This window comes from Gadus macrocephalus, chromosome 15 (assembly GCF_031168955.1).
Source record: "Gadus macrocephalus chromosome 15, ASM3116895v1".
Classification (NCBI taxonomy): domain Eukaryota; kingdom Metazoa; phylum Chordata; class Actinopteri; order Gadiformes; family Gadidae; genus Gadus; species Gadus macrocephalus.
In genome coordinates this window covers 7,788,588-7,806,087 of record NC_082396.1, presented here as the reverse complement: position 1 = coordinate 7,806,087, position 17,500 = coordinate 7,788,588, and the positions used below count along the sequence as shown (strand labels likewise).

Here is a 17,500-nt window from a genome sequence, read left to right as displayed (position 1 = left end):
TCAGGGGGAAGGGCGGGCCCTGCCTGTTGCTGATGGGTTAGGACATGGCAGTGTTTGTCTCCCTGTCACCGGCATTCAAATGCTTTACTGGAAGTCTATACATACGTTTATTATTTGATCAATTACAACAATTACTGACTGATTATTTGGATCAATAACTATTTTTCTAGTTCTTAAACGATGGATGGTTGACTTGAGAAAATACATTGAAAGCCTGCAAGTTTGAGTATCATTTATTTAGATTATTAATGTAGAATCAGAAATGTGTTTGTGATAGGAAATGTTACTGTTCTGTAATTATAAATCATTGCATTTAAAGCCAACTGGACCAATCAACCATCATTATGCGGTAGAAATATTTCATAAAACATGTGATAAAACATGTCATAAAGGCACATCGGAGTGTGATGTGTAAGTGTGCGTGTGTGTGTTCATGTGTGTCTTTGTGGGTTCATGTGTGCGTTTGTGTGGTCAACTATGGTGTGTTTTGATAGAGGTTATGTTTGTGATGACTTTGACATCATAGCTGCTCATCAGTGGAATGTGTGACGTCATCAGAGGACCAGCGGCCTGTGAGACACATCGAGGTCGCTGGGTCACGCTGCTAAACAAAATAAATCCTTCCAGCCCTCGGAAAAATATTAAAATTCTATAATCAATCACTCATTCATAACTTGATTCAGTCCATGTCTGCAGAGCAGAGAGCAGAGAGCGAACCAACCGGCCACGTCTCTCTCTCTCTCTCTCTCTCTCGCCCTGCTCAGGAGCTCTTCTTCTTCTTCTTCTGTTCCTCCTTGTAGCGGGCGTGGGCGGCAATGATCTCCGTGACAACGGAGGGGTCATCCAGCGTGGACGTGTCCCCAAGCGCCCCGGCCTGGCCCCCCGGCTCTGTGGCCCCGCCCCCTGGCTCCGTGGCCCCGCCCAGCGCCACCGTCCGCAGGATGCGCCGCATGATCTTCCCCGAGCGCGTCTTAGGGAGCCGCTTCACCACCTGGGGACACAGGAGATCAGGGGTCACGGGGTCGCCAGTCACGGGGTCGCAGGTCAGGGTCAAGAGCGCCATTTGCTGTGTGGGAGAGAGAGAGACAGAGGGAGAAAGAAAAAGAGAGAGAGAGGGAGGGAGGGAGGGGCCTCATCTTACCAGGAAGTGGTCGGGGATGGCGTACTTGGCGATCTTTGTGGCCACCAGGAGTCTGAGTTCCTTCAGGATGACTTCCTGTTTCTGTTCCCCGTCCTTCAGAACCAGGAAGGCGAACGGCACTGGAGCAGCAGGAGGCACATGTCAACAGAACGGAAGAAACACCTGCTCACCCCAGCCCTAGCTAACCCTACCTAGCCCCTGCTAACCCTACCTAGCCCCTACTAACCTTACCCAGCCCTAGCTTACCTTACCTGGTCCCTGCTTACCCTACCTAGCCCTGGCCCCTGCTAACCCCACCTAGCCCTAGCTGCTGCTAACCCTACCTAGCCCCTGCTAACCCCACCTACCCCTAGCCCCTGCTAACCCTACCGAGCCCATGCTAACCCCACCTAGCCCTAGCTAACCCAACCAAGCCCCTGCTAACCCCACCTAGCCCATCTAACACCAGCTACCCCTAGCACAGCTATATGTAGAGTTTTCATTAATCATTCAATATATAAGGTTGCCAGATTCCATTAACCTTTAAACTGTTTCTCCTCGTATGGGAGAACACGAGGTTTAGAGGCAGTACAAGTATTGTCTCGCCCTCATGTATGAAACCAGTCAACCAGACAAAGGCAGAGGCAAACAGGGGCACTTAAGAGTCAACTAAGGCCTCAACTGACAGCCCTCTGCGTGGAGCCCCTTATCTCATGTTCAAGTCAGGGCTGGTCTTCTGGTGACTTATTACCTCTCTGTCAGTGATAATAAAGTCTTTATCTTTCCAACTGTTCCTCGTTTTCCAACTGCTATTCCTTCACACGACCACTAGGGGGCAGGAGAGTGCAGAGCATCGGACTGCAGAGAACTCAGAGCAGCCGGGAAGACAGGAAGTCACGGTACACTACAGGAAGTGGATTGTGACGGATGGCTCAGCCGTTATAAGCCAATATATATATATAGCATCAGCAGCAGACAACTGTCACCAGGACCAGTCAGAACAAGCGGCTTTGATGGAGAATGTAATGCGGAAATTATATTTTCGCATTCTGTTTCTATAACTGCCATTTGTTGTTTATGCCTTTTCGCTGACACCCTTGGGGTGGTCAAGGGTCAAAGGGTCCAACTGAGAAGTCACCGCTATGAGACCCCACGCTACAATTGTCAATGATCAAATCAGATAATGTTTACAGAGGACAGAGTTTCCTGTTTTCTCATCAAGGAGAAGAATGCATAAGGACGGGCACGAGGACGTCTGAAACTACGCGTTGGTGAGACCGGCAGAGGCATGATGCTTCGTCAGCCAGTTACTGAGGGGGCCGCCAGGTGTGTCCTCCTGGGGAAGGGACACACCTGGCCGGCCCCAGGTGTGTCCTCCTGGGGAAGGGACACACCTGGCCGGCCCCAGGTGTGTCCTCCTGGGGAAGGGACACACCTGGCGGGCTCCAGGTGTGTCCAAAGCTCCTCCTCACCTTCTCCTTTGATGCTGTGTGGCACGCCGATGACCGCCGCCTCTGGAACAGCTGGGTGCTCGTCCTGCACACACACACACACACACACACACACACACACACACACACACACACACACACACACACACATTAGTTTAGTGTGTGTATGTGTTTGTGTATGTCTGTTTGTGGTTTAGTGCGCAAGCTAGCGTGAGTGTGCGTGCGTGTCCGACCAGGGCGTCCTCTATCTCCGCCGTGCCCAGCCGGTGTCCGCTGATGTTGATGACGTCGTCGGTGCGGCCGGTGATCTGGTAGAAGCCGTCCTCAGAGCGCCACGCCCCGTCCCCCGTGAAGTAGTGACCTGAGAGGTCAGAGGTCAGACACACGAACCATCTATCACAAGATACATATATGCAAATATATCTATAGATCGAGAATGATATTTCATTAATGATTGTATCACCTAACCAGCTAGCTGGAGGACTGTGTCTCTAACCATCGAGGTAGAGGACTGTGTCTCTACCCAGCTAGCTGGAGGACTGTGTCTCTAACCAGCTAGCTGAGGACTGTGTCTCTAACCAGCTAGCTGGAGGACTGTGTCTCTAACCAGCTAGCTGAGGACTGTGTCTCTAACCAGCTAGCTGGAGGACTGTGTCTCTAACCAGCTAGGTGGAGGACTGTGTCTCTAACCAGCTAGGTGGAGGACTGTGTCTCTAACCAGCTAGGTGGAGGACTGTGTCTCTAACCAGCTAGGTGGAGGACTGTGTCTCTAACCAGCTAGGTGGAGGACTGTGTCTCTAACCAGCTAGGTGGAGGACTGTGTCTCTAACCAGGTAACCAGCTAGGTGAGGACTGTGTCTCTAACCAGGTAACCAGCTAGGTGAGGACTGTGTCTCTAACCAGGTAACCAGCTAGGTGGAGGACTGTGTCTCTAACCAGGTCACCAGCTAGGTGGAGGACTGTGTCTTTAACCAGGTAACCAGCTAGGTGGAGGACCTGGTTACCTACCGGGGTAGGGTTTGAAGTAGGCGTCCAGGTATCTCTGGTGGTCTCCGTAGATGGTGCGGGCGAGGCCAGGCCACGCCTTCTTTATACACAGAGCACCTCGGACCCCAGGGCCCTGAAGACACTCCCCCTGGAGCCCACACACACACACACACACACACACACACACACACACACACACACACACACACACACACACACACACACATAGTGATAGAGTGAGGCAGATAGTGTAATGGACACATCCCGTGTCTCTAACTGCCCTGTGTTGGTATGGGCCATTTCCTTGACCCCCTTGGGGAGGGTCAAGGGTCAAAGGCTCCGACTCAGAAGGCCCGGCCATGTCTCCCTCTGTTACTCACATCAGGTAAGGTAACTTTATTTGTACCCAAGAGTTAGGGCTAGGGTTTCCATCTATTATTGACGACCATCTGGTTAGCCAATACTAGAGATTTATTGGGGGGCAGAGCTGTCCTAGGCATCCTGAGAACGCTGTAGAGGAAGTCCTTGCTTTCACCAATGCATTGGACTTCTCCTTGTGAAGCTAATATAGAGACGCAGGACGAACTCCCAAAGAGTCCTCGGATTATTGTAATTTGTATGATTGTTGCATGATTGCTCTATGTTATTGTACCTTTGTCACTCAAATATATGAGCCTAATTGTTATAAGTTCGGATGACTCTTTATCCTACTCAGTTTAGACAGAAACGCACACCATAAAAGATAATTAGGTAGGTAGGTAGGTAGGTAAGTAGGTAGGTAGGTAGGTAGGTAGGTAGGTAGGTAGGTAGGTAGGTAGGTAGGTAGGTAGGTAGGTAGGTAGGTAGGTAGATAGATAGATAGATGATAGTGTATGTGTGTGGAGGATGAATCAGTGAGGTTTCATGGCATTTGACCCAAGCAGAGCGAGAGGAGAATGCGCCTCTGCTAGAGTAAAGAACACCTGGCCCCGCCCCCAGTTTGGGCTACAAAAAAACAGGCCCGCCCCCAGGTGGGTCTAAAAGACACCAGGCCCCGCCCCCAGGTGGGGCTAACAGACAGCAGGCCCCGCCCCCAGGCTCCAGGTGGTCTGCACCAGGTGTGTGCTGATGGGGGTGTCTGGGCAGCTGGGATCAGATCTGGACTCCTGGTTCCTCAATTCCTTCTCTTCACAAACTGCCACTCACCTGTTAGTTCATAGGAGGTGCAGGATCCTATGAAGCCTCCACTGTCCCTGTGTCTCCTCTCACCTTGTCACCTTGTCTCCTCTCACCTTGTCTCCTCTCATCTTGTCTCCTGTCTTCTAGTCTCCTCTCTCCTAGTCTCCTATCACCTTGTCTCCTGCCCTTTTGTCTCCTTGTATCCTGTCCCCTTGTCTACTAGTCTCCTCTCACCTTGTCTCCTGTCTCCCCTCACCTTGTCTCCTCTCATCTTGTCTCCTGTCTTCTAGTCTCCTCTCTCCTAGTCTCCTATCACCTTGTCTCCTAGCAAGACGGGCTCCACTCCGTAGAACGGCCTCATGGCCATTGCCGGGACGATGGGGGCTCCGTCCTCCGCGGGATGGGGGGCGATACACACCCCTCCTGTCTCTGGAGGGGGGAGGGGGGGGAGGGAGGGAGGAGAGGGGGGAGAGAGATAGAGAGTGAGAGGGGAGAGGGGGAGAAAGAGAAGGGGGGGAGAGAAAATGTGTTGAATGTTAAAGGTTTGTAAAAGACACACACACACACACACACACACACACACACACACACACACACACACACACACACACACACACACACACACACACACAAGCACACAGAAAGACTGACAGACGGACTAGCAGACCGACAGACGGTCTCCTCATCAACATCCGGAGGGTCAGTGATATTTAGTGAACGGACCATCAGGGTGCGACCTGCTGTAATAACACGCCTGGCCAATAGGGGGCGTGTGTTGGGTCAAGCCACACTAAAGGCCCTATCTTGCATCCGGCCCAATTGACTTAATCAATGGCGCATGTGTCGTTGCTAGTTTGCAACTGGCACAGAGCGTTCTTTTCCCTCCTGTGCCACACATCAGTAAATTAGGGAATGATCTTGCGCCCCAAGGGGCGGCTCGGCGAAAGGAGGAGGCGTGTTCTGGCGCAAACGTTCCCTGGTTCTATCTTGCAGTTTCAGAAAGCACTTGCGCCGCAAACCAGGAAATACCTGGTTAAAAGTCAGTGGCGCGTTGTTCAGATGCTATTTTAAGGGCGCATGCATAATGTTGCTTGTGCACCTCGCGCATACACTTTGCTTCTCTCATCTACCTAGCCACACATTCTTGGTAAATTTTTTGGGAAAGAACAGCTTATACAGCGGTAATAATTTGTACTTTTACGGGCGCAAGAGTCATTTTTCGTGCCGGTAAACTAGCGACATCGCCGTAGAACCGCCCACAAAGCTACTTGTGCTTGGCGCTTCTCACTTGCGTTTCAGACCGCTAAAATAGGGCCCTAACACTTTAACACTTAAACAATCTTAACACTAACACTTTAACACTTTATCACTTTAACACCAGAGGTCCAGAGGGACAAGGTCTGAAAGATAACAACTTTATTATCACTTCAGAACAGAAGTAATAACAAAACCTGTGTTGGTTTGACAAACACAGACCTGGAGTCAGGCTTCAGGTTCTAATCCCCCACGGTATGGCTCCGCCCACTGACCAATCACAGGCTTCAGGTTCTATTCCCCCACGGTATGGCTCCGCCCACTGACCAATTACAGGCTTCAGGTTCTATTCCCCCACGGTATGGCTCCGCCCACTGACCAATCACAGGCTTCAGGTTCTATTCCCCCACGGTGTGGCTCCCCATACATGCACTGACCAATCACAGCCCTGGCAAGGTATAGAGCCAGGTGTTCAGAGGTTTATGGTTTATAGCTTTAGGGGCCCGTTTAGAGTCAGCTCAGTCACCACATGCTGTGAATGAGTGACAGGTGGATGAGTGACAGGTGAATGAGTGACAGGTGATGTCCCACAGGATGTAATGAGTGAGACCGTACCTTAGTGGGACCGTACCTTAGTGAGAGCGTACCTAATGGTGCGTTTCCACCGGCGGGTGCGTGTCGGTTCGGCATTAATAGGTGCGGAACGGTGTGCGATTCCACCGCCAAAAGTGGGCGGGGTCCGGAGTTGCGTTTGAGTATTCTCTGCGAACCGACTCGGATCTCGGATCTGACGCCACGCCCACACACAGCGTTTTATTATTTCACTCGGTCGTTGGAGAAAAACATGGACGCCACCCGGAAAGCTGTTGTCGCGGTAGCTTTGGCAGAGTTCCAGGCGCTCCAAAATAAGTAGGCTATAGGCCATAGGCAGAGATACGGAAGCAGTAAGGTATTGCAGTAATACGAGTGATTGAAATGGCCATTTAAACCACCAAAGTGGTCCAAGCACAATGAAAACAGTTCATGCTTCAAGTCACACTGGGCGCAGCCATCTTGAATTCTGTCTCGGAATTTTGCTCGGTCACCACTGAGTTCAACCGAGATGGCGAGTTCGCCGTCCGAGGAAAAGGGGCGTTTTCGTGCGTGTCGCTAGGCAACGTCCTCGGACCTTCGAGACGGATGGATAATAAAACGCAGCATTAGCCTTGATAAGCCGCATATATCTCTCAGTACTCCTCCGTTGGGGTAGAAAGCGGTCTGAACAGGTGCCAACAAGTTTGAGCTACACAGTTGACAGAATCGTCACTTTTGTGCGACAGCGGGATAATATCAAACCAACACAGTTCCCGTACGGTATTTCTGGACCATTGTGAAAGCTTCGTTTATTGAAGAAAATGTCGCGCAAAAGTTTGCCGTCTTTCTTGGACCTCCTACATTGTTGCTCTTTGTTCATTGTGTTGCGTTCTTCTTTTTCCTTGGATTTATTAGCAAGGCTACACTGCGTCGGCCTGCTATGAGGTCACAATGCTTACGTAGGCTATCGCCATCCGGCTTAAACCCCGCCCTACCTTAAGGGTACTGTCGGCCGTGGAAACGCGAGTCGTAACTGAGCTGGGCCAAACCGCACCTTCACTACCGGACCTCATCGTACTGGGCCTAGCCACGCGCCATTAGTGAGACTGTAGTGAGAACTCGGCGTAGATAGACTGTATCTTAGTGAGACCGTACCTGTATTGAGACTGTACCTGTAATGGGACTCACCTGTCTGCCACCAGGTGTCCACCAGGGGGCAGCGGCCGTCCCCCACCACCCGGTGGAACCACTCCCACGCCTCGTGGTTTATCGGCTCGCCCACTGCAGACAGGAAGTCAGGGGACAGTAAATCAGGGGGACAGGAAGTCAGGGAGATGAGGCAGGAAGTAAGAGAGAGTGTAAGAGAGAGGAAGACATGAAATAAATTAATAGTAATTTACAGTAAATTGTAGAGAAATCAACAGTAGAGTTTTATTTTTTTCTCGCTGAAGACAATAAAAGGATATCAGAGCTTATAGGAGGAATATGGGTCAACATTTCAGAACCGCGCCCCCATTGTCTGGGCAGCCAATAGGGCCCGCCCCCGCCCCCATTGATTACCCTGCCAATAGGGCCGCAGTCCCGCCCCCATTTGCGGAGCAACAAAAGTTTTCATTCAGCAGAACTGGGCCAGCGCATAGCTGATCGTTACCAGGGCGACGGGAGGAATCCGTTAGATGGAGTGGGGGGCCGGTGGGAGGGGGGGACGGGGGGGCTAGGACAGAGACTCTGGGGTCTAGCTGTGGAACTGAAAAGGTCCTCCAGCAGGAAGGGGACCTGGACACACGCTGACCTCTGACCTCTGTGACACGCTGGAGACACGCTGACCTCTGAGACACGCTGACCCCTGAGACATGCGGACCTCTGACCTCTAGCACACGCTGACCTCTGAGACATTCTGATCTATGAGACACACTGACCTCTGACCTCTGAGGCACGCTGACCTCTGACCTCTGAGGCTGACTCAGTGACTCACACGAGGGGCTGAGAGGTTCAAACACACGATGAGTTGGTTCCCTGTGGACTCTTGACTCTTTTTGTTTCCTACCAGTTCTAGTGGTAGGAAGACGACTCTCATCCTGCCCTCGCTCGCTTCCTCTCATCCTCTCTCCTCAGTATTTTGTGAAGTTTTTTTGCATATTTTGTGTATGTGTGTGTTTGTGTGCTGAGATGATCCCAGTCTGTGTGTGTGTACCTGATCCCAGTGTTTGACCCAAGCAGAGCGAGAGGAGAATGCGTCTCTGCTAGAGTACAGAACACAAACACACAAAGAGTGTTTGTTTCTTTGTGTGTGTGTCTGTGTGTGTACGTGTGTGCGCGCGTGCGTGCGTGCATGTGTGTGTGTGTGTGTGCTTGCGTGTGTGCGTGTGTGTGTGTACCTGTTCCCAGTCTGTGTGCGTGTGTGTGTGTGCGTGCGTGCGTGTCTGTGTGTGTACCTGTTCCCAGTGTGTGCGTGTGTGTGTGTGTGTGTGTGTGCGTGTGTGTGTGTGTACCTGATCCCAGTGTGTGTGTGCGTGTGTGTGTGTGCGCGTGCGTGCGTGTCTGTGTGTGTACCTGTTCCCAGTGTGTGTGTGTGTGTGTGTGTGTGTGTGTGTGTGTGTGTGCGTGCGTGTCTGTGTGTGTACCTGATCCCAGTGTGCGTAGTGAGGATCGGTCGTAGCGGGTCACCCAGCTCTCGTCGTACTTCAGCAGGAGGCGCAGCGCGGTGGGGGCGCCGTAGAACTGGTTTATCCCCAGTCGCTCCACCACCTCCCAGTACCGGCCTGGACACACACACACACACACACACACGTTTTAGCGTGTGTTAGCATATGTTAGCATGTGAAAGCATGTGTTAGCATGTGTTAACGTGCTCTATCTTGTGTTACTGTGTGTAGCATGTGTTAGCTAGATAGCGGATATTAGCATGTGTTAGTGTGTTCTCTAGCCTGTGTAAGCATGCTCTGGTGTGGCTAGAGTGCTCTAGCGTGTGTTAGCGTGCTCTAGTATGTGTTAGTGTGTTCTAGCATGTGTTAGCGTGCTCTAGCGTGTGTTACCGTGTGTTACCATGTGTTACCGTGTGTTAGCATCCTCTAGCCTGTAGCAAGTTTGAGCAAAAGATGTTCAGCAGAAGGGGATAATACAATTGCCTTTTGACGTTGCTCGGTTGGTGGATCTTGTACCACTTTGCTGTCTTGTTATTGTTAGCGTGTGTTAGAGTGTGTTAATGTGTGTTAGCATGTAGCGTGTGTTAGCGTGTAGCGTGGTCTCCTACCCGGGTCGGGGTAGGTGGGCGTGCTCTCGAACAGCACGCTGGTGGCCCCGTTGCAGAGCGGGCCGTACACCACGTAGGAGTGGCCCGTGATCCAGCCGATGTCCGCCATGCAGCCGAACACATCGCCAGGACGGTACCCAAACACACACTGGGACACACAAACACAGGGATCAGGACACACACACACACACACACAAATACACAGGGATCAGGACAGGGATGTGTGTGTGTGTGTGTGTGTGTTTGTGAGAGTGTGTGTGTGTGTGTTCGTGCTGGGGTTTGGTGGAGGGGTAGACGGTTTGATTTCCTGTGGAACCACCTGCTCTTGCCCTGATAAACACCTCATTAAAGGAGTTCAACCGCCAACAGACAGCGTGCTCTCTCTCTCTCTCTCTCTCTCTCTCTCTCTCTCTCTCTCTCTCTCTCTCTCTCTCTCTCTGGTTCGTTATCTATAAGCTTATAATCAGCTTTGGAAATTAGCAACAAAATTATGTTTTTATTGAATTATTATCACCAACATCATGTCAGCTTTGGGATTTACAGGCAAATCCCAAAAATAAACACACACACACACACACACACACACACACACACACACACACACACACACACACACACACACACACACACACATGGATAAAGAGATGTTTGTGCTGAGGTTTAGCTAGAATAACACGCAGGGGCCCTAAACGGCCCTGTCTCCTAAATGATGTCTCCTGTCTCCTCAGCGATGTCTCCTGTCTCCTCAGTGTTGTCTCCTGTCTCCTCAGTGATGTCTCCTGTCTACTCAGTCATGTCTCCTGTCGCCTGAGTCTTATCTTCTGTCTCCTGTCTCCTCAGAGATGGCTCCTGTCTCCTCAGTGATGGCTCCTGAGTAATGTCTCCTGTCTCCCGAGTAATGTCTCCTGTCTCCTCAGTGATGTCTCCTGTCCCCTCACTAAGGAGTAAAGCTCTTGTCTCCATTCTGGGGTTGTTGTTAGACACTGTGCGGGTGAGGGAGGCGTCCAGGTGTTTATGACATCAGGCCTATCGTTCGACTCAGAAGGCGGCGGTTGGCTCTGATGGTTAATGCCACACCTCATAAATCAATGGTTAGGGAGGGTTAATGATTCTTATTAATATTCTGTGAAGTGTTGTGAACTGGTGCCAGAAGTGTTTGACCACAGAAACACAAGGACCTCAGAGATGAAGAGAGAGGAACGTCTCTTCACCTTTGTCCCTCCAAACGCTAAACTAAACTAACTAAGATAAGCTAACGTGAGCTGTGATGAACCCAGCTTAACTAAAACAGCCTAGCTATGGTGAAGCAGGCTCGGCAAGCAGGCTCGGCTAGCAGGCTCGGCTAGCAGGCTTGGCTAGCAGGCTCGGCTAACAGGCTCGGCTAGCGGGAACGGCTAGCGGGAACGGCTAGCGGGCTGAGCTTGGGGCTGAGCTGGCGGCGCAGCGTTATACCTGGTGTGTGAGTGCGGCGTACAACAGGTAGCCGGCCTGCGTGTGCACGATGCCCTTGGGCTTCCCCGTGCTGCCCGACGTGTAGAGCATGAAGAGGGGGTCCTCGCTGTCCATTGGCTCGGGGGGGCAGTCCGCCGACTCACGGCCCATCGCCTGGTATCCACACCAAAAAACTTTGGTTAACAATGACATCTACACTGTTACCATGGTTACCTGGTTAACCATTAAACCATCAAAGAAAGCTCACCTCCTCCAATGGGACGTCCAGGTCCCCCTTCGGGGCGGGGCTACTGGTGCGCTGGGCCACAAAGACGTGCTTGACAGACGGACAAGTCCTGACGGCCGCGTCCACCGTGGTCTTGAGGTCGATGGCCCGCCCCCCACGGACCGCCTGGTTACAGGTCACCACCACCTTACACTGGGCTGAGGACGGAGTTAACTACGTCACCACCACCTTACACTGGGCTGAGGACGGAGTTAACTACGTCACCACCACCTTACACTGGGCTGAGGACGGAGTTAACTACGTCACCACCACCTTACACTGGGCTGAGGACGGAGTTAACTACGTCACCACCACCGTACGCCGGGCTGAGGACAGGAAAACTACGTCACCATCACCTTACACTGGGCTGAGGACAGGAAAACTACGTCAGCACCACCTTACACTAGGCTTAGGACGGAGCTAACTAAGTCAGCACCACCTTACACTGGGCTGAGGACAGGAAAACTACGTCAGCACCACCTTACACTGGGCTGAGGACAGGAAAACTGTCAGCACCACCTTACACTGGGCTGAGGACAGTAAAACTACGTCAGCACCACCTTACGCCAGGCTGAGGACAGGAAAACTACGTCACCACCCCCTTACACTAGGCTGAGGATGGTGTTAACTACGTCACCACCACCTTACACTAGGCTGAGGACGGAGTTAAACTACGTCACCAACACCTTACACTGGGCTGAAGAAGGAGTAAACTACGTCACCACCACCTTACACTGGGCTGGGGATGGAGTAAACTACGTCACCACCACCTTACACTGGACTGAGGACAGAGTTAATTATGTCACCAACACCTTACACGGGGCTGAGGACGGAGCTCACTACGTCACAATCACCTCACCCTGGGCTGAAGACGGAGTTAACGTCAGCACCACCGCTGAGGACAGAGTTAATCTACGTCAGCACCACCTTACACTGGGCTGGGGACAGGAAATAAAAAAATTAAAATAACAGACCGAGTCCTGCTGGTGAGCTGAATTGTTCCCAGTGCAGGGCCTTTGTTCCCACTTCCTCGTTTCGGACTCATTGTTATCTCCATGGAAACAGAGCCCATGTTTGTGTGTAAACAGGTGAAGGTCGGTCAGGCGTCATATGACTTCTGCCAATTGAGGTGTTGAGGTGTTGTGGTTGGAGCCAGAGAGGGACATGAATAATGTCTTAACGTCTTACCAGCGATGTTGTGTGTCCGTTCAACATGTGTTTGAAGCGAGATCCAAAACAACAGAGCCAGCTCGCCCCTTCTGGCGCAGCCTGGGCATCGGATTTAAAATCTTTTAGTTATTTTAGTTCTTTCCATCTTTCCATAGCCTTCCCAAAACGTATTCTTGTCTTGGAAAATACATGTTGATAGTCCCTCACCCTCCTGCACTTCGCGTGCACGAGTGCAAAACCCCACAACACACACCCCTTGTCAGTGGTTGGTTGGAATACTATTTACTTTGGTTTTGAGTGGTTGGTAGTACCTGTTTTTCTGTACGATCTCGGAGCATAGGCTGCCTACAGAGACACGTTTTTTTGACGGCCTGCTTATGGGGCGGGCAGCTAGCGGATCGTGAGGAAAGATCAGATGAATGTGATAATTTACATTTCGACCTAGCATCGCTGATACAACCTTTAAACGTACAGATTAGGGTTAGCTTTCTTCTGAGCATTCTGAAGCTTTATTGACAAACACTCCTTTCATGATCCCCTCCGACTGGGTCCCTATCTGGGGGGGGGGTCTTTAGCTTCCACAAGAGGCTCAAGACTCACTTGTTCAAAGTTCACCTAGACTTTGTATAGCCTGCCCCCTTACTTCCCCATACCCCCACACCCCTCTTACGCTCTTACGCTCTTATTGTGAGTTATGTACGTCCTGGCACATAGAAACAGTGCTTAGCTATCTTGGTTCTATGAACGTCCCGACGTACCGACAGAAATATATCGTACTTTCTCTTTCCTCTGACGAATGTACTTATTGAAAGTCGCTCTGGATAAAAACGCTCTCAATGTAAACTGTCCCGACTCTTTTGGGTCCCGGCTCTCCAGGTGAGGACCCTGCTGTGGGGGGGGCTGCGGTCTCACCGTCCTGGATGCGGCCCGCCAACGCCTCGGAGCTGAAGCCGGCGAATACCACGGTGTGGACCGCCCCGATGCGGGCGCACGCCAACATGGCCGCCACCGCCAGTGGGGACACGGGCATGTAGATGGCCACCCGGTCGCCCTTCAGGACCCCGTGGCTCCTCAGCGCGTTGGCCAATCGGCAGGTGGATTCAAGCAGCTCCCTGGAGGCGGAGGGGAGGAGTCATCACCACACTCTGACAGAGAAGAGGAGTCAGCACCGCACTCTGACAGAGAGGGGAGGAGTCAGCACCACACTCTGACAGAGAGGGGAGGAGTCAGCACTGCACTCTGACAGAGAGGGGAGGAGTCAGCACCGCACTCTGACAGAGAGGGGAGGAGTCATCACCCCTCTCTGACAGAGAGGGGAGGAGTCAGCACCGCACTCTGACAGAGAGGGGAGGAGTCATCACCCCTCTCTGACAGAGAGAGGAGGAGTCAGCACCGCACTCTGACAGAGAGGGGAGGAGTCATCACCCCTCTCTGACAGAGAGAGGAGGAGTCAGCACCGCACTCTGACAGATAGGCCTTTCACACCAAAAAGAACCAAGAGCCAGTTCCGGGCTGGTGCTAGGGCCAGTTCAAAACTGGTTCCAGCCTTATCCCAGTTATGAACCAGTTGGTTTCACACCGGACAGAGCCAGCCATGGAGCCGGCGAGAGCAACGTCATCACGTCACTGCAAACGGCTGCAGCTGCTCGAAGATAGCCTTTGTCCGGGTTCCTCCCTCTAACTTGTTCTGGACCTCGGAAGAAGACCAGAATCCAAGGAGACAGTTTGTCTCCCCAACGGTCCACTGCGTTTTCGTCTTCACGTCCATTGTTTACTTTGGTGTTTTTAAAAATGCCTGTCTTCGTTGGTCTTCCTGTTTATGAAGGTAAGGATAACCCCGCCCCCTGCCCCTGGCGTAAAGGCAGTTCTCGTTCTAGCCCAGCTCAATCCTGGGGTTGGAGTTTAACTGTTTTTTACAGGCTGGAGCAAGTTCTCTGGCGTTGTGAAACCAAAACACTGGCTCTAGCTCCGAACTAGCCCGGAACGGGCTCCGACTTTGCGGCGGTGTGAAAGGCCTAATGGCGTTTCCACTGCAGGGTGCGGTACGGTTCGGTTTGCAAAGGTGCGGTACGGATTGCGTTTCCACCGCCAAAAGTGGGCGTGACCCGGACTGAGCCATACTCGTTTTTCCCTCGTCTTCAGTACTCCTCCGTTGGGGTACTGAGACGCCTGAAAGGGTGCCGGAAAAATTCGAGCTACACACCCCCTCCGTTGATTGCTCGAAAGGAATCGTCACTTCCGGGCGACGTGGGGATAAAAACAAACAAACAATAGGCTCCTTGATTAACTGCCATATGAAAAGCATAAAGGCCAGGAACTGTTGCTGGAAGACTTCCATGGTAGCTCTTGGTTTAATGTGTCGCGTTCAACTTTTCCATTGTTTTTATTGAGCAGGCTACACTGTGTCGCGCTGCTATGATGTCACGGTGTTTACGTAGCTGCTGCGGCAATCGACATCCGGCCTACCGTAAAGGGTACTGTCGGCGGTGGAAACGCAACCTCGGAACTGAGCTGGGCTATACCGCCCCCTCCCTACCGGACTGAGGCGAACCGAACCGTACCGCACCCTGCAGTGGAAACGCGGCATAATAGAGGGAGCAGCACTAGATGTTATTAAGCTGCTCTATTAAAGAGCAGCACTAGATGTTATTAAGCTGCTCTATTAAAGAGCAGTACTAGATGTTATTAAGCAGCTGTATTAAAGAACAGTACTAGATGTTATTAAGCTGCTCTATTAAAGAGCAGCACTAGATGTTATTAAGCTGCTCTATTAAAGAGCAGCACTAGATGTTATTAAGCTGCTCTATTAAAGAGCAGCACTAGATGTTATTAAGCTGCTCTATTAAAGAGCAGCACTAGATGTTATTAAACTGCTCTATTAAAGAGCAGCACTAGATGTTATTAAGCTGCTCTATTAAAGAGCAGCACTAGATGTTATTAAGCTGCTCTATTAAAGAGCAGTACTAGATGTTATTAAGCTGCTGTATTAAAGAGTAGTACTAGATGTTATTAAGCTGCTCTATTAAAGAGCAGTACTAGATGTTATTAAGCTGCTCTATTAAAGAGCAGCACTAGATGTTATTAAACTGCTCTATTAAAGAGCAGCACTAGATGTTATTAAGCTGCTCTATTAAAGAGCAGCACTAGATGTTATTAAGCTGCTCTATTAAAGAGCAGCACTAGATGTTATTAAGCTGCTGTATTAAAGAACAGCACTAGATGTTATTAAGCTGCTGTATTAAAGAACAGCACTAGATGTTATTAAGCTGCTGTATTAAAGAGCAGCACTAGATGTTATTAAACTGCTCTATTAAAGAGCAGCACTAGATGTTATTAAGCTGCTCTATTAAAGAGCAGCACTAGATGTTATTAAGCTGCTCTATTAAAGAGCAGCACTAGATGTTATTAAACTGCTCTATTAAAGAGCAGCACTAGATGTTATTAAGCTGCTCTATTAAAGAGCAGCACTAGATGTTATTAAGCTGCTCTATTAAAGAGCAGCACTAGATGTTATTAAGCTGCTCTATTAAAGAGCAGCACTAGATGTTATTAAGCTGCTGTATTAAAGAACAGCACTAGATGTTATTAAGCTGCTGTATTAAAGAGCAGTACTAGATGTTATACTAAAGCCCCCCCAGCAGTGTGAGCAGCAGCCCCTGGGGTCTGGGGAGTACGTCTGCAGCTGTTTCCTGAGGGGAGAATGTAAACGATGTGAAGCTCCAGAACTTTCCACACATTCCTGCTGCGTTCAGAGGATGAGTGGAAAACCAGACAGCCGGTAGCTCCTTGGCTACCACCAGAGGCATGGACCACTGATACTGTCTCGTTCTATGGAAATCCTTAGGACCAATCCCATTCCCACCCCTTCCCCCTCCCCCCTCCCCCTTGTTTTTGTGCGTGCATGGGAGGGATAGGGCTGGCTCAATTCTCATTTGGGTTAAGGGCTAGGGCCAAGACGTAGGGCTACGTAGCCCCTTGAAATGAAGCTTCCGAAGGACCACACTTGAAACAGAGTACTTTGAGGAAATGCCTGCCGGCAAATTTGGCAGCAGTCATGAATCCTTACTAGTAGTTGTTATTATTAACTCACAGACTCATGCTGTGAAGATGACCTCTGTTGACGTAGCAGTCCGCTAGTGTCAAGCGATGATGACGTGACGGTTATGGAGGGTTGTCTCATTTCTCTCATTACTAACGTTCTTATCCCCTCTGTATTTAGGGGCAAGGGGAAGACTCAGACAAGGTGGAGGGGGAAGGGGTGGAAAGGGTTTTGGCTCTTTACTGTACCCAGTGATATATTGTTGTTTTTCTTTCTCTGACAAATGTACTTATTGTAGGTGGCCTTGAATAAAAGCGTCTGCACAGAGACAGAGACAGAAGTCTTGGAGCTGACAGCTGGGTGGTGTGGTGGAGGTGGAGACACTAGTGAGAGGTCAGAAGGTCAGGGTTATGCGACATGCGTCTGTTAACTGGGGGGCGGTTGCTGCTATTTAGTCATTCAGCAGACGCTTGGTGAGTTTGGAGCGGTTCTAATAATAAATAATAGTATAAACTAATATTTACTTATATATAATAGTATAGAATAATTTACAATAACATATAATATTATATAATAATATATCATAATATATAATAGTATAATCATGGATCATGTTACAGTCCTACCTGTATTTAACTTACACCTTTAATAATACAATTAAACAATAACATGATAATAATATATGAATAATAATTTAATACCAAATAAGGGTCATGTTAGGGTCCTACCTTTGGTTATAATATAACATATAATACTATATAAGCGGTTGTGTTTTAGT

The 17,500-nt window shown here is 50.4% G+C and overlaps 1 protein-coding gene across 1 annotated transcript in view; it reads right to left on the bottom strand.

Annotated features, from left to right (window-relative positions):
- Positions 1-217: 217 nt before the first annotated feature.
- The window catches only part of acss1 (acyl-CoA synthetase short chain family member 1), an 18,691-nt gene continuing 1,408 nt past the window's right edge, over positions 218-17,500 (bottom strand). The window contains exons 3-14 of the mRNA XM_060073113.1: positions 13,596-13,795; positions 11,496-11,671; positions 11,249-11,401; positions 9,797-9,944; positions 9,168-9,305; positions 7,732-7,824; positions 5,033-5,145; positions 3,580-3,706; positions 2,805-2,932; positions 2,593-2,656; positions 1,142-1,260; positions 218-991 (exon numbers count right to left, since the gene is read on the bottom strand). Coding sequence (XP_059929096.1) covers positions 761-991; positions 1,142-1,260; positions 2,593-2,656; positions 2,805-2,932; positions 3,580-3,706; positions 5,033-5,145; positions 7,732-7,824; positions 9,168-9,305; positions 9,797-9,944; positions 11,249-11,401; positions 11,496-11,671; positions 13,596-13,795 — 1,690 coding nt within the window. The 3' untranslated portion in view covers positions 218-760. The remainder of the gene's footprint in view (positions 992-1,141; positions 1,261-2,592; positions 2,657-2,804; positions 2,933-3,579; positions 3,707-5,032; positions 5,146-7,731; positions 7,825-9,167; positions 9,306-9,796; positions 9,945-11,248; positions 11,402-11,495; positions 11,672-13,595; positions 13,796-17,500) is intronic.